We start from the raw sequence: 24,057 nt of genomic DNA, 5'->3' as shown, positions 1-24,057 counted from the left end.
GCTGGGTCCATGATGAGCCATTTCTTCCTATGGCAGCCTGGTCACCGGTGCAGACTCTTCCAGAGCCACATACCCACCTCTTGGTCCTCCAGGGGCTTTCCTCACATTGTCTCAGCTGTGCCAGCAGTTCTCTGAGAAGATGCTACTGGACTGAAAATGGGTGGGAGGAGGGGTGGAGGTTGCTGGCATTTTGGGGAGTGGACCACGGCCTCTGGGGACTAAGTCTTTCAAATTTAACCACCTACCATAGTGCCAAGATCATAGTCTGTGTTCAATATTTAATAATGGTTGCATGAAATGGAAGTAACAAGAAACCTAAAGCAGAAGAAAAGCTCTAGGGGAGGGAAGTTAGTGAGTGTGCAAGGGGCAAGAGCTGTTCTGTGGCCAGGTTGGGGCTGGGGCCCCTGCCGCTTCCTGGGACTCCTTTGGTCCCCTGTGCTGTCGTGTTCCACGCACAGAAGCCTCAGGGGTCCAGGTGATGAGTCTAAGGATGGGGTGTGTGTCTGGACTCTGGTGAGCTAGGAGAGGCATCAAAACTCAGGCAGGGTAGGACGGCACAGAGGATACAAGTTTTGTTCCCAGCCTTCAACTTGTAAGATCCCTCCAGGGGCAAGATACTGAGCCCAGGCTGGCTGGGCCCCACTGAGCCTATCACCCTTAGGAGCAGAAGGCCAGTGCTGGCAGTTCCCCTTCCCTAGGGCCACTCACATTTGTTTCCACACAGGTAATCCATGTTTGTTACAGAAAAATGCCACATCACTCTTTATTGGACGCCACCGCCAGCACCAGCCCCCTTGTCTCTAGGCACAGGGGCACGTGGCCAAGGGGCTCCATCCCCCGGGCGGGGTGCAGTGGAAGCCTGGCCCCGCTTCCACTCTCCTAGGGCCAGGACCCTCCTTGGTGCCGGGGGCTACTTGCTCAGGTTTGTTCAAACTCCATGTCACAGTAGCCTACGCTGAGGGGCTGGGCCTGGACACCACGCCTGCAAGAGGACGTAAAGAAACAGGTACCATGAGTCCTCGAAGGCAGTTAAGTTTTAGGCTCCAGCAACATCTTCTCCACCACAACCGACAGTCTCCCCTTCCCCCCTTCAGTGGATTTCACGCTGTCACTAGACACCAAAATTTCTTGGGGTCTCACTTCCAGAGATTCTTGCTGGGGTGGGGCTATGTGTTGCCATGTGGATCGGGTACCCCAGTGATCCTGATACAGGGACACCTCGGAACCTTGAAGAATACCTCCCTGCTTCTGTGCCCCAGCCCCAAATCACTCAGTCTCTTGAGAAAAATGGTGGACGCCTACAATGTGCCCAGTGCTCTTGGCCCACTGAGCCCCCGTTAATGGCTCTAAAACACTGTAAATGTCAGGGGCAGGGGGCACGGAGGCACTGTCCAGCCCACCCACAGGGTGTGGGCATGAAATCTCAGCCTCACCAGTTCCAGGACCTGACCAGTCTCTTTAGGGCACCTTGAGACATGCCTCCTTTATTATCCAAATAAATTATCTGCTCAGAAATGGTAAGGAACTCGCTCAAAGTCACCCAGTAAATTAGACAGTAGAGGCTTAGACCCCACATGCCTGGCTCTCAGCCTGGGACTCTGCTCTCTACGAGGCTGTTTCCCCAGGGTCTCAAAACCAAGTCAATGAATGAACCAGGGAACTGACCCTCGTACTCAGGCCCATCCCAACTGGGGCACGGGTGTCGTGAGAACCCATAAACGCATGGCCGTGGATAACAGCAGACAGTGAGGGCAGTTCAATTGCTGGTTGTGAGCAACTTTGGGCAAGTTACTGAGCTGCTCTGTGCCTCAGCTGCCTGCCTCTGCAATGGGCATAGAAACTCTATCCCCTGATAGGGCTGTGGCGAAGACTGAATCAAGCAGTGCCAGCAGAGGGCTGACAGGGCCTGTCACCCTCAACACGCTTCCGCACATGTTAGCTACAATCAGTGTTCTTTTCCTGTCAGGAAGGGATCCTCAGCCCCCGATCTTACCATGGTCTGCTTACCTCAGCAGCTCACAGCGGAAGTGTGCCAGACGTTTAAAGGCAAAGTCCAGGTTGGACACCATCTTATTGCTCCACAGCCTCTCGGCAACAGCCCCTGCTCTAGGCCTGCGGAAAGGAGAGAGGCACCCGGTTTGGGCTCTGGGTTCCCTGCAAGGGTGCTGGACACCCATAGCCTCTTGTTTAGGCACCCCGGACTAGCTTAGGGCCGAGGGATGTGACCGACACTTTAATCAGAGTGACAGCTCACTAGAGGGCTCCCCAGGACTGCCAGGGCCCTGCTTCATCTTCAGTAAAATGGGGATCGTGATTCCTCCTCCTCTCCCAAAGACATAGGGACCAGAGTCCGTCTGAAAGGCATCGTGAACAGTTATTGATGGCGGTGGCGGCAGCTGTTCTCAAAATGTAAACTCTACACAGCCCCCCAAGCTTGCTGAGGGGTAGCAGCACTCTGAGGAGACAGCAGAGAGGAGTCTTAGTACAGAGACTGTGCATCTCAGGGCTGGATCCTGAGCCATCCCCAAAACAAAATTCTTTCAACGTGCTCTCCAGGCCTCCTCATCCCTGTGTGTGAAGTGGGGACAACAATCTCCATGTTGTCGTTTAGTTGTCATGTCCGAGTCATGTCTAACTCTTCTGTGACCCCAGGGACTGTACCTTTTCAGGCCCCTCTGTCCATGGGATTTCCCAAGCAAGAATACTGGAGTGGGTTGCCATTTCCTTCTCCAGGGGATCTTCCTAACCCAGGGATCGAACCAAGGTTTCCTGCGTTGCAGGCAGATTCTTTACCACTGAGCCACCAGGGAAGCCCAACAGTCTCCATGGGACACACCTAATGGGCTGAAGGAGCAAACACAGAAGTCAGGCAGAAGAGGACTGTTCCGTACAAACAGAAGCAGCAGTGCGAGGCCCCTTCTCTCCCAGGCCCGAGAGGATGGCGCTCGGCTGGTGGTAGCTGGACGGGACTGCGCCTGGGAGAGAGAACCCATGCCCGCAAGCCCAGCCCTCCATATCCCCAGAAAGCCCTTACCAGAGCCTGGGGACCAGGTTTGTGCTGTCCACATACTCTCCCCACATACAGGCCTCTCCGCCAATCACCAGGGCCTTCTGCTCAGGGCTACCTGAGGGAAAACAAGCAACGACAGGCCTCAACCACCTTCCCAACGTGGTCCTCTCCTCAGGCCATTTCATCTGCCGATCTGAAACGTCCAACCCAGGCTCTCCTTCTCTCCCTCAGCTGCTCTGGCAGCAAGGAGAGCTCCCTGTTTACCTTCAAATGCCAGGGGCTCCACCAGGTAGATCTCCTTCCAGTCAGGGCCATAAGTTATATGGTTCAGGTACCAGGGGGCAGAGAGCAGGGCCCGAAAGCCAGCGCTGGTGACCAGTGCCATCTCCTTCACATATTTTACTGGTATCTCTTCTCGCCATACCTGGATGATTGTGTCTGGCCGAACCTGTCACAAAAGGTCAAATGGCACAGAGGTTCCCAGGACACAGTCTCATGCAAGCAGCCCAGGCCAGGGGGGTGTGAGCCCCCTCTGCTCCCCAGCAGCAAAGCATTTCTCTGTGACCCCTAGCCACTGAACTTCTAGCCCAGTGCAGAGGCCAAGGCCCCCAAAGGCCCTAGGAGAGCTCCGTGCTGCCCCCTCCCCTAACCCCTCTGCAGTCCTGTCTACACTGAGATAGTAACTCCAGTAGGGAACTAACAGAGGCAAGCAGTGGGGCCTAGAAAACTCATCAGGGGCTGTCATGTCCAAGCATCTCCAGATGTGTCTGAAGATGGGATGAGGTTCCTGCAGAGCCCCTGATGTGGCAGGAAGCTGGGATCTTACTAGTCAATGATGAAGGGGAAGACAGCCCTGCCCCCAGGCCTGGAAGATCCTAGTCTAGGACACAGGAATGAAAACCCAACCCATCATGACAGTTTCAGGAATCCCAAGTAACCCAGCAGCACAAGTAACTCCATCAGTTCACAGTGAGGGAAGACAAATGGAGGCTCTGACACGCACACTCGGGGCTCAGAGCTCTGTATCCATGCAGAAGCAGGGAAAGGATGGGAGAGCAGACGGAGGCCCTGAGGGGAGCACCTCTTCTCTGCTCCAGGCTCACCTTTACTTTATTATCAAACACCTCCTGCCACACCACGTAGCCCTTGCCATAGGCAGAGACAATGTCCAGTAGCCTAGAGAGTAGAGAGAGTGTTTGCTCAGTTCCGAGAGGCTCTGAGCTACTGGTGTCAGTGCCCTGGGGGCAAAGCCTGGCTAGGGGCCCATTCCTGTCTGACCAGTTGGGAACCGACCACTCCAACCAGAAAGGACAGGACAGAGGACCCCTTCAGGGGCCCAGAAAGTGGCCCAGCAGGGCCTGGCCCTGTTATGGAAAGGGAGGACTCTGAAGGCGGGTGACCGCCCACTCCCGCTGTGTCCTCACGTCTGGATGTAGAAGGACTCCAGCTTCTTGAAGTCATCGCCAAAGCCTTTCTTCTTCATAAAGGCCTGGATATCTGGGTTGGACTTCCTGAATCCCAAGAGAAAACGAAGGTTACTTCTTTTGACATCCTCAAAGCCCGAAGCTTGTGGATTTGTCACCTGGCCTCCCACAACTTTTTTTTTTTTTCCATCTGAAAAACCAATCAACTGAGGATCTCAAGAGGCCACAACTTTGGGAAGTATGGCTGAAAAAGCTAAGTGAAGGGGGACCACTGATATAGGACCTGAAGAGCTTCAAGTTCACTTCCTAAGAGAACACATCTCAGTCTCTCTGGGCTGTGACATGAGGCTCTGCGGTCTTGACGCGGGCACACTGGATTCTGGTTTCCGTCTCTTACCTCCCACACCCTGGGCATATCCTGCTCTTTCCTTAATGTTCATTCTTTATTCCAAGTGTATACAGGCATTGCTGTCTGTCACCCATGGCAGCTCCCTTGCCGCACAATGTTTACATTTTATTTTTTCTCTCTCCTCTACCCTTTCCCCAGCTCTAGTTCCCACTTCTCCAAGAAGCCTCTCAGCCTCTTTTGAGCTAAGTAAATCTGAGGGCTGGAACCTTATAATTTAATACTAACCAGACACTGTCATATATTAGCCACAAATTCATGTGTCCTGCCTCTTCAACCAGACTATTTTAAACTGTCAAAAGCAGGGACTATTTTTCTCTACCCTGATTTTTCCAAGACAATTCTGTGCCTGGAGGTGGTTCTTCTGTCAATACCTCGAGACTATGACAAGATCTCGGACTTGCCAAGACCAGGCGGGGCTCTCGGTCGGTGGAGAGAGGAAAGGCCTGAGCCATCTGGGTGGGTAGCTGAGGAGCACCCGAGACAGGGCTTCTTCAGGCTGACCTCTCCTCTGAGTGGGCCGTCTATCAGGCCAGGATGAGGGGGTCACAGGGCTCATACCAGCATGTGAAATCCACCTCATCTCCTCCCAGGTGCAGATAAAAGTCTGGGAAAACAGTACTGATCTCCAAGAAGAATGTGCTCATGAACTCGTAGGTATTGTTGAGAGCCGGATTCACTGGCCCAAAGGTGCCAGAGGGGTGAGACCCAGAGTAGCAAGGAGTTAGTAATCCAGGGACACCTAAGGCAAGAGAGAATCTGACACTAGCGTCACAAATACACAAACCCTACGTATAGTCACATACACGGTGACAATCATGTTCATAGACATTCACTCAGGCAGGAACACTCAGGCAATCACAGACACGAGCGTTTAGTGACAATCAAAGAAATACAAGTATGTCCACAAATCATACCCAGACAACTGTCACACACTTCTGCTGCCTTGACACATTCTTCCACTGGGGTCACCCTTGCTCCCAAAGCGTGCTCTCCTCACGTAGTCTGCCAGCAGAAAAGCAGAGAGCCTGATCTAGACAGACTGGCAAAACCTTTCTTCCACTCTGGGCACAATGACCTACAAGGGCATTATCAGGCAAGGACATCTGAGAAGAATTTGCCCATGTTTTAATAGTAAGAAGTGTCCTCTTTCGCCCAAAGTAAATTCTGCCTATCTAAATTCCCAGTGGAAGAAGTTGATGGAAAATATTCTTCCAGAGACCAAGGCTGGGGCATGCTACATCCAAGAGTCAACATCCTAACTCCCCACTGAAGGGAATCAGCGGACTCCCTCCAACTGCAGACATGATTCTTACCTGGCCCCCAGGACAGAGTGTGGCCAGGAGTGTCAAACTCTGCCAGCACCCGGATACCCCGAAGCCGCGCATATTCAATCACCTCCTTCACATCCTGCGCTGTGTAGATGTGGGTAGCAGGGTTGTAGGACCCCTGAAAGGCACAAAACACATTGAGGATCCCATTTCCTGAAGGCTAGCAGAGGAGAGGATATTCAAAATGCCTTCAGGCCCCCCAGGATATCAGAAAATCTGCCCACAGGGCTTCCCTGGTGCCGGAGTGGATAAGAATCCACCTGCAACACAGGGGACCCGGGTTCGATCCCTTGTCCAAGAAGAACCCATATGCCCCCGAGCAACTAGGCCTGGGTGCCGCAGCTACTGAACCCGTGTTCTGGAGCCTGCGAGCTGCGACTCCTGAGACCTGCACGCCTGGAGCCTGTGCTCTGCAGTAAGAGAAGCCCCTGCAATGAGAAGCCCACGCTCCGCAGCCACGGAGTAACTCTGCTCGCCACAACTAGAGAAAGCCCACGCAGCAGTGAAGACCCAGCCCAGCCAAAAGTAAATGCATAAAATTGTTTTTAAAAAAGGAAGAAAACCAACCCACAGCCTGTTCATATCAGGTGCTGTCTTCAAGGAACTGTATCATAATTTCCCACAAGCTGTCCGTTCATTGTCTTATCTCAGTGCCATGATGCCAGTGAGACAAATAAGGTAGTTATTATACCCAGCTAACAAAATATTAATAAAAAAATAGGACCAGGAAAGATTCTCTCCTGAAGGTCACAGAGGAAATTAATGGTACAGCTTAGACTTGAATTCAGGTCTCTTGACTCCAAAGCCAGTGCCCTTCTCCTATATGTGAGTGTGTCCCTTAAACTGACTGGTTAGGAGGAGGGCTGATGTCCTTTGCTAGCAGGGCCATAGGCAGAGTCAGACTTCAAGCCATCAACTTGGTTTGGGTAAAATCGAAACATACCTTTTTGGTGAGGTCTGGAAAAGTGAAGCTCTCATACGGGAAAGAAGAGTCATCGACCAGATGCCAGTGGAAAACGTTGAATTTATTGTATGCCATGACATCCTGTAGGTCAGAGCACGCACTGTGAAGCCAGCGCAACCTCTCCAGCTTCGGCCCCAAGCGCGGCAGGCCGCGCCACACACTTTCACAGGCTCAGCCTGCCCCAGCTCCCTGCTAAGAGTCCACAGGTTCTCTGTATCAGACCTTCCCATCAGGTTGTGCCTGGCATGGAGGGGAGGGGAAGACCCTGCACATCCGAAGGTGGCTGACAGAAGCAGTGTCTCCTCTGTGGGGGATGAGTTACAGTCACGACGGGAGAAGGGCTGCCGCTCTGGGGTACCTTGGGGTCAGGAAGTCCCACAAGACCGTGGAAACTAATATTTCCTCCTGCCGCGTGGTTTGGGTTGTCTGACTAGGGTTTATCCAAACTGTGAGATCTGTTGTGAATTTATTTAATAGCCTCATAAGCCATAAATCTCAGATGCCAAGACTGGTAGATGTCCACTTCTCTGGTTCCATCAGAACACCAAAGGAATAGTTAGACATGTAAGTCAGATGGGTAACTGTCAGCTCAGACTGCCCATCAAATTCTAGACAGTTAGGATCATCCCCAGCTAAGGCTCCTGAACATCTCTTTCCTAAGACTTTATACTAACTATAGATAGCTGCCCTTGGTCAGAGAAGCCAATTCCCCAACCCACCTCCTCTGTCACTGGAGATGGCCTGGACACTGGTCCTCAGTAGCCAGTGGTACGTTAAAATGACTCGTATTTTTTTGAATCTTGGAGCAGGTCATCTTGTACATTTTTCCCAGGAGCTCAGAAAGTTACATATATTCTCTCTGTAACTCTTTAAGAATATGGCACCGGATCTATCTGTTGTCCCATCACCCCAGAATCCTAAGGGCAAAGAAGGCCTTAAGGCCTGGATACCAGAGTGTCCAGGATGCTAGACAGTGGCAGGTAATGGCGAGATGTATCCAGCAACAAGCCCCGGTGAGGGAAGCGCGGGAAGTCCTCAATATCCGTCTTGTTGACATAGAACTGTGTGGACCAAACATTGAACATGTCAGGAGTCTAAGGCAATTCACCAGTGGGGTAGAGGGGGATGAGAAAAGTCTTCTGAGATCCCTGAAAACCCAACCAGCTGACAGTTCTTCAGGGTGACTATCTCCACAAACACCCCACACCTCCAAATGAATGACCATAAGCATGTACCTCTCCAGAGAGTAACCTTCTGCCAGCCAGTGCAGCTGTCCCACACACCACTCAGCTCACGTGTACCAGATTCTCACTAACTCAATATTCTCTTCAAAGCAGTGTGGTCTCAAGGTTATTACTCAATAATGACTCAGGGGAACTGAGTTATACCCCAACTGGCAAAATCTACCAAACCAATTTCTACCCATTATCTCTGCGAATACTCTTTTTGGGACCATCTCAAGCCACCAGGACTCTGTTCTAGGCAAAAGAAGGTATTTCCAGGACTCTCAATATTGGGAGCAAATGCCAGAGGTTTAAGAGGGGCCCTTTTTGAAGGCCCACACTCACCGTGCCCTCAGGAGATCTCCAAATAAGCTGGCTAAATGTCTCCAGACCTACAGGGAAGTAGAGAGGCGGATGTAAAGACTTAGGGAGGTGGGTAAAGGGTTAGAACCATCTGGAAGGTTCCTGTGTGGCAGAGCACAGTGCTTGGGCACACAGTGAAATGAAATCTAGTGTAGGCTGCATGCTTCTCAACAGCTAGAAAAGGGGGACAACAGGAAGCCAGTATCGATTTTTACTGTCTTTTATTTTGGGAGCGGGCAGTGTAAGGGGGTTTTGTGCCCCTCCTAGCAATACACTCACCCACATGCCTCTTATCTATAAACCCTAAGTCTTGAATTCACAAAGGTATTAAGAAGAGAGGCCAGGCATGCTGAGTGCAGAGCATTAAATGCTCTCAACAGCTGGGGCCTATGAGGACATACGAAAGGACAAGCCATCTCACAGGGGATAAATAGTTCGGTGGATAATACTCATCAGGAGCTAAGGGAGCTGAGAAAGGGGGGCCTCCAACCTGCTGCCTCTTCACTTTGAATTGTGGGAATGTGATCATAAACTTGAGTTTCATAAACTCAACGAGATCATAAACTTGTGGGTCCACAGCTGGACCCAAAAGACAAAGAAACATCCACTTTTCCTCTTCAGACCCTGAGAAGAGAACCGACTATCGGGAGCTGAGATCTGGCAGGTAGCAACTGCCCCAGGAGACTGGACACAGACTCCTAGATTCTGGTGAGGCCCAAGGGCAGGCGGGCTACGTCTAGAGCACTAGATGTTCTCAACAGCTGGGCACTCACTTCTACAAACCCAGCAGACGCCCTGTGAAAGATTCCCAGAATCCTAAATTTTCAGAACTTAAGAATCTGTGAGGCCTTCGTGGTCATTCAACACCTCCTTTGAGGCCAACTTCCAGTGTACCATCGGGGCTTCTCTCCAGTCTGGCCTTGACGCCTGGCACTTGGGGCCCCAGAACTCTCCCACTTTAACCTAATTGTTAACACCCACACAAAATGCACAAGAGGGCGGAAAGGGGTGTCAGCATGCTGTTTCTCCAAAACACAGGGGAGGGGAGGAGGGGCTAGGGAATAAAGACAAACCGAAACAAGGTTTGGAGTTCAGTGAGAACTCCCCTCATTCACCGGTAGAGCTCTTACCAAAAGGGGTGGAAGTATTTGGCTAAGTCTGTGCCTAGGGACCAAGTACCTTCTCAGTGAACCAAGAGGAAGGGCAGGGGCCTATAGCCCGTTGGCTAGCGAAGTCTTCGCTTTATCACTGTTTACCTCTGTTTTGACATTTATCTTTCTTTTGATCTAGATTTCCTTTTTAAAGAGCCCTTCCAATCCTGGGTCTGTAGTGAGAGCTGAACAAACCGTGTGCGTGGCAGAGTGGGCCCCTCTCCCCAGCCGCCTGCCCCCGCTGGTGCCTGCCATCCGCCTGCAGGGGCTCCCTCTGCTTCCCAGAGCGCCTGCCAGGGGAGTGGCTGTCGCTGCACAGGCTGTGACACCTGCCAGGTGCTGGAGACAGCGGCGAGGAGAACACTCCCTGCAGGGAGTTGAGGAAATACTCCAGCTGGTCTCCATAAAGCAAGTTCCTAAGCTGGGGGCATTTGCCTGGCCCCCAGTCCTGCCCCTCACCCCACCAGTGCCCACCTTCCCACATCATCCTTCTCTCTCCCAGCATCAGCCCCATCCTGTTACCTCGCAGGGCGCCCCAGACAGTCTCGGAGAGGAGGAGACACTGCTCATCATTTATGGTCAGTGTGTCTGAAACGACAGAAATGATTCCATTAGGTTAAGGATTTCTACCCTCAGATTTCAGAGAATCACATGTTCTCTGTAAAACCTCGGATTAAAAAACAACAATAAGTAACTTTCCTAGTGGCCCAGTGGTTAAGACTGTGCTTCCACGGCAGGGGGCATGGGTTCAATCCCTGGTTGGGGAACTAAATCCCATATGCCATGGGAAAAACAACAACAACAACAACAACAACAAACAAACACATTTTTTCTTTCAAAGAGGAAGCATTCCCTGAGAGAGCAGGGCTGATACTCAGGCCTGGGGCCAGAGTGGGAGGGTGGTCACCCAGTGACTCTGAGGCCCCGGAAAATGGTGTGTGAGGACAGGCAAGCTGGTGTGGAATCCTCTGCAAAGCACCCCCCACCCTGTGCATCAGTTTCCCCACCAGAAACATGGATTTCTGCCAGGCTTTAGCTCAAAGGAAGAAGGGAAAAGGGATGCTTGGAGGGGTGAGTCCAGGATACAATGTTCCCAGAGCCTTTGAAGTCACCCCCCTCTCCCCTTGTCTCCAGACTTCAGCTACCTCCTCAGCAATGTGAGGAAGAAGCCAAGACCTGAATGTTCACTTTGCACACTGAGATGTCCCCAAATGCCACTGCTCAGAGCAGCCACAGGACGAATGACTTGGCTTCATCTCAGTTCAAATGGCCAAAAACTCCTTCTCTCTCTAGTGTAGGGTCTCGAAGAGAAAAACCAACAAAGTGCATAAGTTCCTAAAATGCCAGAGGGATTATATTCAGTCCAGAAGGCAGGTGTCCTGCGGGACTCAGTGCCTAGCCAGTGTGACGTTCACGGCCAACCTTCAGATGCTGGTTGGAATGCACAGGAACAACTCTCCTTTGATGGTTCTGGGCACTTGGTGACCCCTGTCCCCTACCCTCATGGAGGGCTCCAGGCCTAGCATCTGCAACTGAGGCCAGGCCATCTGGAGTTATAGCTCCAGACAAGTGCTGGCTTCTAGAACAAGGAACGAAGTGGTACTTACAGTTCTCTACAGACCCCAAAGACGGAAACTGGTCACATCCAGGAGTGACGACAAGGACCACCAATGAATTCTTCTCTGATGTATGCCGTTTTTCTGCAAGGACAGGGTAATAAACTCAGTGTGGCTGACTTGCTGCCAGAAACATCAGGCAAAACCAAGGCCCTACAGGAGGGACCCCAACTCTAGTTCTTTCCATTTGTGTCTGTGGTAAGAGGGAAGGGGGGCGGACAGCTGCCCTTGGCACAGGTGCCGCCTAGTCACCTGTTTGACTGCTTCTCTGGGGTCGTGTTCCCCTCCCCCGAGTCATGCACCCTGGCCCTTGCATGATGGACCTGCCAGCAGCTCTTTGCAACCAGGGCTCTCTGTTTCCGGCTTGCAGAGGTTCAAAGACCTCAACGAGTGTTTCTGAACTAAAGGTGGCTCTGGAGTATTGCTAGTCAAAGTGTGGTCTGTAGATTAGCTGATGTGCCAGTGGTCACCAGATAGGAAGCTTATATGACTCCAGAGTGTAAGTCAGTTATGTCAGAGAAAACACAGTTTAGTGCTAACAGTTTCTTGTAACAAGGGTTTCTTGGTGAAGGGAACAGTTTTACATTCCGGTAAATATGCTTCTCATCTCACTGCAGACTGGCACTTGAAGCAGCACTGCTCTGGAGGGCTGCAGATGCAGGCGTCAGCTTTGTAACAGGTTAGGAGCCGATGTGAGCAGGTGAACCAGGTGACAGGAGGGTCTGCCGTGCAGAGGAGGCCTCAGATGGCCTAGCTGGCGCTCCAGCAAAGGTACGTAGCCACCAGACCACCCTGTTTCCTTCCTTCCTCTTCCCAAACAGGTTCTCTGTCCAAGGCAGACTTCTGCCCAACAGTGAAAAGCCACCCAGTTGGAGACAACATACCATCTAATATAATTCAACAGATCCCAGTCTATACAGGAAAAAAAAAAAGGCACCAAACCAAACACAAATGGACAGTCTCTTCCCATCCTCCCACTGGTTCTTGTCCATGACCTTCAGGGTGGGACCGATTGTACCGCCCCCAAGCATGAACCTCAGTGAACTCCCTCTATTCTGTTTCTGGAGCCATATCTGTCCCCATTGCCACCATGACATCCATGACTTCCTATGAAACTACAAAGTCAGAGGTAGGATGGTCTGGCACAGTGCAGGGAGAGAGGATTCAGAACCACACTGGAATCCCAAACATTATCCATCTGTAGGCAGAAGGAACTCAGGAGCCTTGAACCAAAAGGAAGCCTGCTTAATCTCCTGCTCACCATACCACATGGCTACATCTTGGCTTTCAGGCTGGCCAAGAAGCGAGCCAATTGGGGGTCCTTTCCTACTAGCAAGAGCAAACACATTCTTTCCCCTGCCGGTAAATACTCTGTCGCCCCAACACTAACACCTGCTTATACCCTGGAGGCAGAAGAGAATTTGAGGCTATTCTAGAACAGGCCAACTCACAGCTCCATTCTAAACCCTGAAGACTCATGCCCACAACATAAAAAGACAACCAGAGTGTCAGGGCAGGGAGTGCGCTTGACATAAAGTGTGCAGGGCCATCTCTACAAATCCCAAAGACCAAGGAGGGCTTCACCGAGAGGCAGGCATGAAGAGAACTATAATCTCTCTCCTTAAACTACCGCCTCATCCCTTGTCTCCTTGTCTCCACTGGACTCCACACATCACAGAGTCCCAGTATCACTGTGTGGAGAGTTCATTTGCACATCTACCCAGGCAGGCATGCCAAAGAGGGCAAGAGTCCTAAGCTATCATCTTAACCTTCTGGACTTCAGTCTATCAAATAGAGAAATCTCAGCTCCCTAATACAACTGCCACAGTCCCCATCCTGATGACGAGAGAGGCTGCACAAACACCAGGCTTATCTGAACTCTTACTGAGAAGATAAGGGAACATGTAATTGCTGTTATCATATTTTGGTTTTTCTAAAACACACCTGCTTCATTTGCTAAATCCCTGGTCTTTTAAGAAAGGAAAGGTCACAGACTCCTTTGAGGATCTGACAAAAATGAAAGGACTTTTCCCCTAGAACAAGACCCTTCATTTAAGGGCTTATCTCTCCACCCCCGGCCACCCATCTCATTGTGAAGAAGCCCTATCTTAAGTGCTCTCAGTGACTCATATGGGTCTCGGTTGATTAAAAAGACACAAAGTCATGGCTGCTGCTTAAACAAGCTCTGAGGAGGAAGGACCGGAGTAGGTGGTGATGTGAGAGCTGGCAAAACAGGAGGGACACTGGGTCATTTAAACGGATGTAAACAGAGGCCATCATTGTAGTTTCTGCCTCCAAGTCGCTACTCTGAAGAGAACAGGAAATAGGCTGGGGACAGGCAAGCCGCCTCTACACACACCCACACCCGCTGCACTGGGAGGGACTGAGGTGTGGGAAGCAGGGTCTGGCAAACAGCTGGCTCACCAGCAATCACACCGGCACCCTTGCAATGGGCCTGGGCAGGACGGCAGGAAATTCTGAAGCCTCCAGTGCTCAGGAAGCAGCATGGAAAACAGAGCACTGAGCTGGGAGATCAGGAAGGGTTAGTTCTGGCTCAGTTTCGCTGCTGCCAAGCTGAGTGAGTCCTGTGGCTCCCACTTCCTCCCTGGTAAACAATGGCAGGGTGGGACCACTGTTTACTGGCTGCTCCTCCTCGGAGCCAACAGCTCCTGGTTCCAGGCAAACCCACACCGCCTGGGTTCCCCTTCCAGACCACTGCTCCCTCATCCCCCTGCTTTCACAGAAGCCTGCTCTTTCCCGGGTTCAGTGAAAAGTCTGTATTTTTTTTTAAGAAGTTAAAAAAATTCAAGGACTTCCCTGGCAGTCCAGTGGTTAAGAATCCATGCTGCCAATGCAAGGGACGCAGGTTTGATCCCTGGTTGGGGAACTGAGATCCCACATGCCACCTGGTGCAGCCAAAAAAAAAGGCAAATAGCCCAGAAGTGTTTATAGAAAAAAAGTTATCTTCAGCACCCCTCTTCTTCTCTGACAGGATAACCACTGTTAATTTTCTCTCCTTATCCCTCTCTTTTTAGCACAATTTTGCCTTATTTATCACAGGTCAGGTCTGGAGGTGGAACTCCTGAGAACAGGGGAACCTGAGACCGTTTTATCACCCAAATCCCACTGTCTGCGCTGTGCGGGTCCCAGAACTACGACCCTTCCATTTCGTTTCTGTTCTCCCTCCTCTGCCGTCTTCGCTTCCTTCCTGTTGCCCAAGATGTGGGCACCTCCAACACCATCACGCCAATGCTCTCAACAGTCCATCCCTTCCTTCTGTTGCATGCAGTGGGCAAAACCCTCAACCTGGATCAGTCAAACATCTGCCTTTGGTGCACCTAATCCTGGTCTCTCATCTTGGCTGGGCCCTTGACGCCGTCCTGAAAATCACCACCACCACTGCTTTTTCCTAGTCTCTGCAACAGCTATTTCAGACTTGTACCATTTCTTCAAGTCCATAACCAGATTGCCACTTGCTTTAATCTCAGCAGAAAGCCAGAAGGGAACTCTGCCCACCCCCACCTTCCCCTCTCCTCCCGGACAAAAAGGCCTGCCACACACACCTGGTCTTCTCCTCTCCTGCCTCAGTGGAAGGGGCTTCCTTTTACCTGTGGTCTGCAACTCTCCCCAGGCTCCTCTCGTATTAATTAGTTCTCTTTTCCCCCAGGTCTTCAGATTATTTCTGTTTGCGATTCTTTCCCATCAGCATTAAAATATTTGCACATCTTCCTGGTCTCAACTCATCCCAAAGAGTCTCTCTTTCTCTCTCTTTCCGGTCACAAAGAAACTCTATAGGAAATGTAGGCTGAGCAGCTCCATGCTAAATTTCAAAGTCAGACAGATCTGGGTTCAAATCTTGGCTGACACTTTCTAGCTATGGGACCCTGAGCAAGTTATTTTTCCCTCTGAGCTGTAGGTTCCTCATCTGGTGACCATAACAGTATCTAGCCTATTGGGCTGTTGAGAAGAGTAAATGAGTTAATGCATGTAAAGTGCTTAGCTCAGAGCCCGGCACAAGAGGAGATGCACGCATAGCCCTCTCTTTGTAGCCAATTCCTGACATCCTCTCGGCTCCTCAGTCCACTATAATCTAGCTTCCTTCACCATCACTCCTGGGAAAATACCTTCACCAAGGACCTGTGGTTCTGCAACTAAATGCAAGGGATTTTTTCAATTCATTCATTCATTCATCAGTTAATTTATTGAGCACTTACTATGTGCCAGGCTGTCCTAAGTGCTGGGGATACAACAGCAATCAAAACAGACAAAAATCCCTGCTTTAGAGAAGCAGCATTCTACTGACACTCACTTCTGGGCCTCTTGGCAGCATCAGACACCCTGACCTTCTTGAAACTAAACTCCCTTAGCTTAAGGGACACTTTCTGTCTTGGTCTTCCTTCTAAGGCCTTGAACATGCTTCCTTGTTCTCCTTTTCCTTCATCCTCCCCTACATGCTGGGTTCCCCAGGCTTCCAGACTTCTCTTTTTCTCCTCACTTTACACTCTCTCAGGACAATGTCATCCACTCCCAGGGTGACTGATGATCCTTAAGTGTACCTTTCCTTCTGGAGCTGTAGACTCACACATCTCCACTCAAACGTCTCAAAAGCACTTCGAAACTTAGACACAGAATTGAACTAACTCTGTCTGAATCCTCCTGGCTGACCTTCTCTCTCAATTTGATAACAGCACCATCTATTGAATCACCCAAACCAGAAACCTCCTCCTCCTCCCACCTTTCTGAGTAGATCAAAAGATCGTCCACGTATACTCACTGACTGTCTAGTGCGTGGCAAATCTTGTGCTCAGCAGTGAGATCTGCTGTCGTTGTTTAGTTGCTCTGTCATGTCCGACTCTTCTGCGACCCCATGGACTGCAGCCCACCAGGCTCCTCTGTCCATGGGTTTTCCCAGGCAAGAATACTGGAATGGGGTGCCATTTCCTTCCCCAGGGGATCTTCCTGACCCAGGAATCAAACTCCTGCAGTGGCAGGTGGATTCTTTACCCCTAGGGAAGCCCAAGCACTAAGACTATATAAACCAATAAGAGGGACCCTGGTGGTCCAGCGGATAAGACCCCACATTCCCACTGTAAGGGGCCCGGAGTCAGTTCCTGGTTGGGGAACTGAGAGTCCATAAGCCCACGCACCACAACCACTGAGCCCACACGTCCTAGAGCCTGCGCACCACAGCTAGAGAAGCCCAGGTGCTGCAATCACGACCCAGAGCAGCCGCATCATAATAACAGAAAGCTCTAACCAAGTGTGGCAACTGCAAAGTTGGTCGTCAGCACCTTCCCACTCCCACTGGGTTAAGGCCTTAATTCAGCCTCCTGTGAATTTTCACCTAGATTATTAAAAAATCTCCCAAGCTGCTCTCCCTGCTTCCGTTTATATACCATGTCAATCGACGATCCTTTGTGATCTTTTAATATGAAAGTCAGATTATGACAATCTCTGCTCAAAATCCTATGGTGGTTCCCCACAGCTTTCAGGATAAAGTGCAGAATTTGCTGGATGATTATACAAACTTGTCTTTCTCTGCCACTGTTTGGGAACTCTCCCAGGAGCACAGCGAACTCTTATACAGAACCCTGAAAGTGCTACATTTTCTCCCTCTTTTTCTTTGCATGTATTGCTTCCTCCGATCGAAACAAACTTTGCATTGCCTCCATATCTCACCTGATTAAGAAACAGCTCTGGTTTTCCTTCTGTAAAACTTTGTCAGTCCCCTCCCCCTTCCTAGCAGACCTTCCTATGTGATCATGAAGCAACATATACATACATTTTTCATAACAGGTATCTTAATATATGCTGTTTATTTGTCTGTCTCCTCACCAAGGCTGTGAGTTCCTCAACAGCAGGGACCAATCTCAGTGTCTTTGTATTCCCAGTGCCTGACACACGGTAGTCATTCAATAAATGTTTGCTGAAAAGAAAAAATGAATGATGCTAGAATTTTTTAAATGCATGTTTAATTCTATATATGCATAATGATTGTGCTACACAATAATCAGGTATAAATGGCAAACAGTTAATACAGAGATTACTTTTATACACCCAAACCTAGTATTTCTGAAGATCTAAGATTCGGTTGCCATGCTGGGTATGCTCAGTCATGTCTGACTCTTTGCAGCCCCCATGGACTGTAGCCCCCAGGCTCTTCTGTCCATGGGATTCTCCAGGCAAGAATACTGGAGTGGGTTGCCATGCCCTTCTCCAGGAGATCTTCCCGATCCAGGGACTGAACCTGGGTCTCTTGTGTCTCCTGCATTGGCAGGCGGGTTCTTTACCACTAGCGCCATTTAGGAAGTGGGATTCAGGTGGTGGATAGCAATAAGACACCCAGACACCCAGAAAGTGCCTTTTCAGATACTGCTCTGAAGACTCTTAGGTCCACAAATCCAAAGATTTGGGTCTTTCTACTTCTCTGGAAGGCAGTACTGCAAAAGATATCTGGAAACCATGTCCTTACCTCAGTGCATAATAGCCTGTCCCTCAACCCACGCTGCTCCTCCCTGAATCAAAACATTTCCATCACAGCAATGTGTTTAATTCACAGAATCTTAGCAGCATGAAGAAAATACCACCCGCTTTGGTAATAAAGTGGCATGTGTTTTGGCTTCTGGAGTGAAAACTAGGGAAGTCAACCCAGTCCCCGGCACATCCCACTCGTTCAGGTCTACCCTGCCCGGCAGTCCTGCACTCTCCTCGATGGGGCCGGCGCTGGTTCTCCCTCTCCTTCCCAGCTTTATATGCATGGCATCCGGCTTCCTCTCCCCACACTTGACCTAATGAGGGCCCTTGGAATCATTCATTTCTCACTCATTCCAGCAAGGATATACGGAGCACTTACTGTGCATCAGGACCTGTGCTAGGTACTGGGATGTTTAAAGGAAAAACAAGCCCTGGTCCCTGCCCTTGAGGAGCTCACAGTCTAGTGGGAGAGACAAACATAAACAACAGTTACAAAACAGTGTGATTAAGGCTACAGTAGATATTATAGCTGCCTCCTTCCGGAGGCAGAGAGGAAGGCTTAACCTTGGAAGGGGACCTGTGAACCTTGAGTTGAACCTTGAGTTGGAGTTTGCCAGCTACCAAGAGGGAAAAGGTTTTCTAAGCCTGGGCAGCTGCTGATACACAAGAGCAGTGGTACGTCCAGGAGAAGAGGCAAGGCTGCCCTGTCAGACTTCTTCTCCTGGTAAAGTGGGAGTCTGAGAACCTACCTGCCCTGGCCTGGAGCGCCCCCTGAGTGCTGCTGAACTCTGTCTGAACCATGGTGCCTCCTCCCACGAGTTCTATGGTTCTTTTCCCTCCATAGATTACTAATACCTACTCTGAAGTACAATCCATCTAGCCCAGAGGTGAATCCTGAATGTTTTCCCCCTGTCTTTTGTAAAAGTTGTAGTTAGAAGTTTTCTTTTTTGCTTTACTTTTCAAACTTAACCTGTACTTGTTCACTCCCCTCGTCCACTGAAAGAACATCTCCCTATAATTCTAGATCCTAAGAGATAACTTTGGTTATCACTTTCCATACATCCCAGTTTTTTAACTATATAGATTTATTTTAAAAACAAAAATGAGAGCCCAATACATATTAGTTTGTAACTTTTTTCCACTTACCAAAACAATTTACAGATCTTTTAATGTCAGTACATATAAACATCATTGTTTGTAACTGTTTAATGCAATTCCATTTTGGAGATATACTTTTTTTTTTTCATTTGGCCACGCCATGCAGCTTACAGGATCTCAGTTCCCCAACCTGTGACCATGGCAGTGAAATCAGAATCCTAACCATTAGGCCACCAGGGAACTCCCAAACATTCTTTAATTTTAAAAAGCTGAAATTAATAACTTCTTTCCTCTTTGTGGACATTTGGGACTACTTATAGGTCTTCAATATTATAAACAATGCTCTAGTAAATATTCATATTTATATTATTTTTTAAAGCAATTGTGAGAGATTTTAGTAGGAAAATTCCTAGAGGTAGAAATGCTAGGCCAAAAATATGAAAGTGTTTTTTCCTTTTATTACTTATTTATTTTTGGCTGCGCTGGGTCTTTGCTACTACACATGGGCTTTCTCTAACTGCAGCAAAGTGGAGGCTACTCTCTAGTTGTGGTGCGTGGGCTTCTCGTTGCAGGGGTTCCTTTTGCTGCAGAGCACGGGCTCTAGAGTGCAGAGGCTTCAGGGGTTGCAGCATGCTGGCTCAGTGGTTGTAGCACCTGAGCATGTGATCCCCGCAGCATGTGGGATCTTCCCAGACCAGGGATCGAACTTGTGTCCCCTGCATTGGTAGACAGATTCTTAACCACTAGGAAAGTCCAAGTTTTTAGTTTTGATGCTGCCCAATTACTCTTCCAAGTTACTGTACTGGTTTATCTGAACCAACATACATGGGCCCATCTTTCTGTCCTTCCAAAACTAGACCATCTCAATTCCTTTCCATCTGTGCCACTCTGATTGATAAACAGAGATACAGCATTGTTTTAATTTGTATTCCTGTAATAGTCATTGAATTTCAGCACTGCTTTGTATTTACTGGTCATATTCTTTGTACTTTTTTCCCAACAAAAAACTTATTTTTTTTACAAAAAACTTTTTAATTGAAGTATAGTTTCATTGTGCTTTCTACTGTACATCAAAGTGACTCAGTTACACACACACACACACATATAATTCTTTAAAAAATGTTCTTGTCCATTATGGTTTATCCCAAGAGAGTGGATCTAGTTCCCTGAGCTGTACAGCAGACCCTGTCGCTTCTCCAGTCTGTATGTAACAGTTGGCGTCCCCCAACCCCAAACTCCCAGTCCACCCCTCTCCCTCCCCGCTCCCCCTTGGCTACCACAAGTCTCTTCTCTATGTCTGTGAGTCTGTTTCTGTTTTGTAGATAAGTTCATCTGTCTTTGCATTTTTTAGAAGTTAATTTTCTTTTATTGATTTGCAGAGCTCTTTCTAGCTTTTAACCTTGTCTTTTAAGGTTACATATTTGCCTCATTTTGTCCTTTATTTTTTAACTTATGGGTTCTTTTGCTTTAATTTGTATGTAGTCAAATCTGTTAAGTCTTTTCCTTTATGGTTTCCTTTATTGACTTGTTTAGAAAGGCCTCTTCTACCCTAGGACTAAATGAATTGTTCCTTTGAGTCCTAATAGTTTGATGGCATATTTTTAGATCTTTAGCACGCCTGGAATTTACTTTTGTGCTTGGCATGAGGTAAAGATTAAAAAATTTTCCAAATGGATAACCGTCAACCAGTCATCCCAACATATTTATTGACTAACACATCTTTTAGCTTTTGATTGGCAATGTTTCCTTTATCATATATTAATTTCTCTCTCTCTCTCTCTCTCACACACACACACACACACATGAATTTTCGCTTATCTCTGGAGCTTACTTCCTTGGCAATCTTACAGTCGTGGAAATCTCCCGTGCTGTACTGCTATCCTCTTTCGTCACTCTGCCCAACACATAACGCCTCTGCTCTCTCTGGGCCCACACTCCCATTCCCGTAAGGGCTATTTCCTCTCCTCCACCAAGTCACCTGTACTACACATCATCCACACCTGCCAACCCTCTGGAACCTTATTCCATGGTTACTCAACTACCAACATCTACAGCCTTTTCTACTTCCCCCATAACTGAAGCCTGCCTCTCCCTATAACTTGCTCTGAGAGGCAGCTCCTTCTCACATCCTAGGCTAGACATATGGGGGCTGCTTCCAGGCCATCCACCCTCTTCCATTAAGTAAAAAAACCACCACCACCTCTCCTCTGGAAATCATGACAGTCAGCTGTAAAATCTTGACCCTCTCCTTGTCGCAACACTCTGCAACTTCCTGGTCACTTCTTTATTTACCTAAGACTGTGGATTCCAGTCTCCAGGGTTCCTCTCTGTCTGAAAGCTAGTCATAATCCTAGGTGACTAGGTGATTTCACCTAGTCAAATCCTAGGTGACTCAAGAGGAAGAACTAACCCACATTCTGGCTTAGCAGTTATCCACTGACATCCTCCTTTTCCTCCTCAACACCCTCTCACGGTCACCTTTAGGACCCATTCTCTCAAGCTTTAGCACCATTCAGCTAACTGTCTGCTAGCTAATCGGCACCTCACACTCAACAGGTCCAGAACCAAACCCACTTTTAATCATTCCCGTCTGCCTCCAACCTCTTAATCAATCTCTCTGTCTCTCTTTTCACTCCTTCCCTCGCTCTCCTACTATTTCCTCTGTCTTTGTGAATGGCAGCTGAATACATTTAAATTACTAAATCGCAAAACTGGAGTCATCCCCATAACCCCCTTCTCCATCAAAACCTCTACTTTTCAAGCATTCCACTTCCTAAAATTTTTTTCTTTTGAAAAAATTTTTAATTTTATATTGGAGTATAGTTGATTGACAATGCTGCATTAGTTTCAGGTGTATAGTAAAGTGATTTGATTATTCATATACATGTATTTATTCTTTTTCAGATTCTTTTCCCATAAAGTTCATTACAGAGTATTGAGTAGAGTTCCCTGTACTAAACAGTAGTTCCTTGTGGTTAATCTATTTTATATAGTCATATATAATGTTAATTCCAACCTCCTAATTTATTCCTCTCCCCCACCTTTCCCTTTGGTAACCCTAAGTTTCTGAGTCTGTTTCTGTTTTGTAAATAAGTTCATATGTATCACTTTTTTGGAATTTTACATGTAAGTGATATCACATGATATTTGTCTTTTCTGTCTGATTCACTTCACTTAGTATGACCATCTCTGGGTCCACCCATGTTGCAGCAAATGGCACTGTTTCATTCCTTTTTATGGCTGAGTAATATTCCATTGTGTAAATGTACCACATCTTCTTTATGCATTTAATTCTCAAAGGACATCTACTTCCTAAATTTTTCTTCTATCTTTCTAGTTTTCTCTGTCTGTACAGCTGTCAACCCACTTCAGCCACTTTTATCTCTTATCTAGACCACTGTAAGAGTCTTTTAGGTGGGTTCCTGCCTCTAGCCCCATTCCCCACCAATCCCGAATGCAGTCAGAGTTTAGTGACATCACTTATCCTGTTAATGGCCTTTATTGGCCTTCCTTGACCTTAGGATGAAGTTCATGTTCTTTATCAGGGCTCCGCAGGTCATTTCATGACCTTGCATCTACCACCTCTTCAGCTTCAGAACTTGCTGATTCACCCTGTAGCTGTGTGCTTCACACTGACATCACTGAACTTGAGTTTCTTAAATATGTCATGAAAGCTTCTTTCCTAAAGGCCTTTCCTACATGTATTTCTTTCTGTGTAGATTACTAACTCCACCTCCATCAGCTCCTTTCAGATCTTATTAGACAGCTCTTATTGGACGTATTCTCAAAATGTACCCCCTATGCGTGTACATGCACGCATACACACACACACACACACACACACACACACATCAGGTGTTCCCAGAGCGCCTGTGCTTCAGTTATTGGCAAAAATCACACTTTATGTCTGTCCACTTTGAGACTGTAAATTCTTAAGTATTCTAAAAAACTCACTTAAAAATTTTATATAACTTTTAAAGGTTACTTTCCACTTAAGATTATTACAAAATACTGGCTACATCCCCTCCATTGTCCTTACACCTTTGAGCCTATCTTACACCCAACAGTTTGTACCACCCACTCCCCCGCCCCTGTATTGCCCCTCTTCCCCCCACTGGTAACCACTAGTCTGTTCCCTGTATTCTGTGAGTCTGTTTCTGTTTTGTTATATTCACTGGTTCACTGTATTTTTTAGATTCCGCATATAAGTGATCTCATAGAGTTGCTCGTCTCTCTCTGTTTGAGCATTATGCCCTCCAAGTCCATCTCTGTTGCTGCAAATCACAAAAGTTTTGTATGACTTTTGTATGGCTGAATAGTATTCCATTGTGTGTGTGTGTACACACACAACATCTTCTTTAGCCATTCATCTGCTGATGGACACTTAGGGTGCTCTCATATCTCAGCAACTGCAAATGATGCCGTGAACACTGGGGTGCATGTATTAATACCTTTTCTAATTAACGTGTTTGGTTTTTTTCATATGTTTAGCCAGGAGTGGAACAGCTGGGTCATATGGTAATTCTATTTTTAGTTTTTTGAGAAACCTCCAGTCTGTTTTCCACAGTGGCTGCACCAATTTACATTCCTACCAACACTGTGGGAGGGTTCCTTTTTCTCTACAGCCTCACTGATGTTATTTGTGTTCTTTTTGATGATGGCCATCCTGACAGGGGTGAGGTAATACCTCATTATGGTTTTGATTTGCATTTCCCTGATAATTAGCAATACTGAACATCTTTTCAAATTCCTGTTGGCTATCTGCATTTCTGCTTTGGAAAAATGGCTATTAATTTCTTTCAACCACATTTTAATTGGGTATTTTTTTCATGTTAAGTTGTATAAACTATTTATATATATTAGATATTAATCCCTTCTCAGTCATATTATTTGCAAATATTTTCTCCCATTCAGTACTATCTGGTCTTACATTTAGGTCTTTAATTCATTTTGAGTTTATTTTATATATGGCATTAGAGAATATTCTAACTTCATTC

The 24,057-nt window shown here is 48.0% G+C and overlaps 1 protein-coding gene across 1 annotated transcript in view; it reads right to left on the bottom strand.

Moving 5' to 3' along the window:
- The window catches only part of HEXA (hexosaminidase subunit alpha), a 31,530-nt gene continuing 8,201 nt past the window's right edge, over positions 729 to 24,057 (bottom strand). The window contains exons 2-14 of the mRNA XM_005685181.3: positions 11,480 to 11,572; positions 10,395 to 10,460; positions 8,704 to 8,750; positions 8,086 to 8,196; positions 7,115 to 7,216; positions 6,157 to 6,289; positions 5,402 to 5,582; positions 4,435 to 4,521; positions 4,114 to 4,186; positions 3,275 to 3,458; positions 3,035 to 3,125; positions 2,008 to 2,112; positions 729 to 982 (exon numbers count right to left, since the gene is read on the bottom strand). Coding sequence (XP_005685238.1) covers positions 919 to 982; positions 2,008 to 2,112; positions 3,035 to 3,125; positions 3,275 to 3,458; positions 4,114 to 4,186; positions 4,435 to 4,521; positions 5,402 to 5,582; positions 6,157 to 6,289; positions 7,115 to 7,216; positions 8,086 to 8,196; positions 8,704 to 8,750; positions 10,395 to 10,460; positions 11,480 to 11,572 — 1,337 coding nt within the window. The 3' untranslated portion in view covers positions 729 to 918. The remainder of the gene's footprint in view (positions 983 to 2,007; positions 2,113 to 3,034; positions 3,126 to 3,274; positions 3,459 to 4,113; positions 4,187 to 4,434; positions 4,522 to 5,401; positions 5,583 to 6,156; positions 6,290 to 7,114; positions 7,217 to 8,085; positions 8,197 to 8,703; positions 8,751 to 10,394; positions 10,461 to 11,479; positions 11,573 to 24,057) is intronic.

Source organism: Capra hircus, chromosome 10, assembly GCF_001704415.2.
Source record: "Capra hircus breed San Clemente chromosome 10, ASM170441v1, whole genome shotgun sequence".
Classification (NCBI taxonomy): domain Eukaryota; kingdom Metazoa; phylum Chordata; class Mammalia; order Artiodactyla; family Bovidae; genus Capra; species Capra hircus.
The sequence above is the reverse complement of the archived record's forward strand: the minus strand, read 5'-3'. Positions and strand labels throughout refer to the sequence as shown.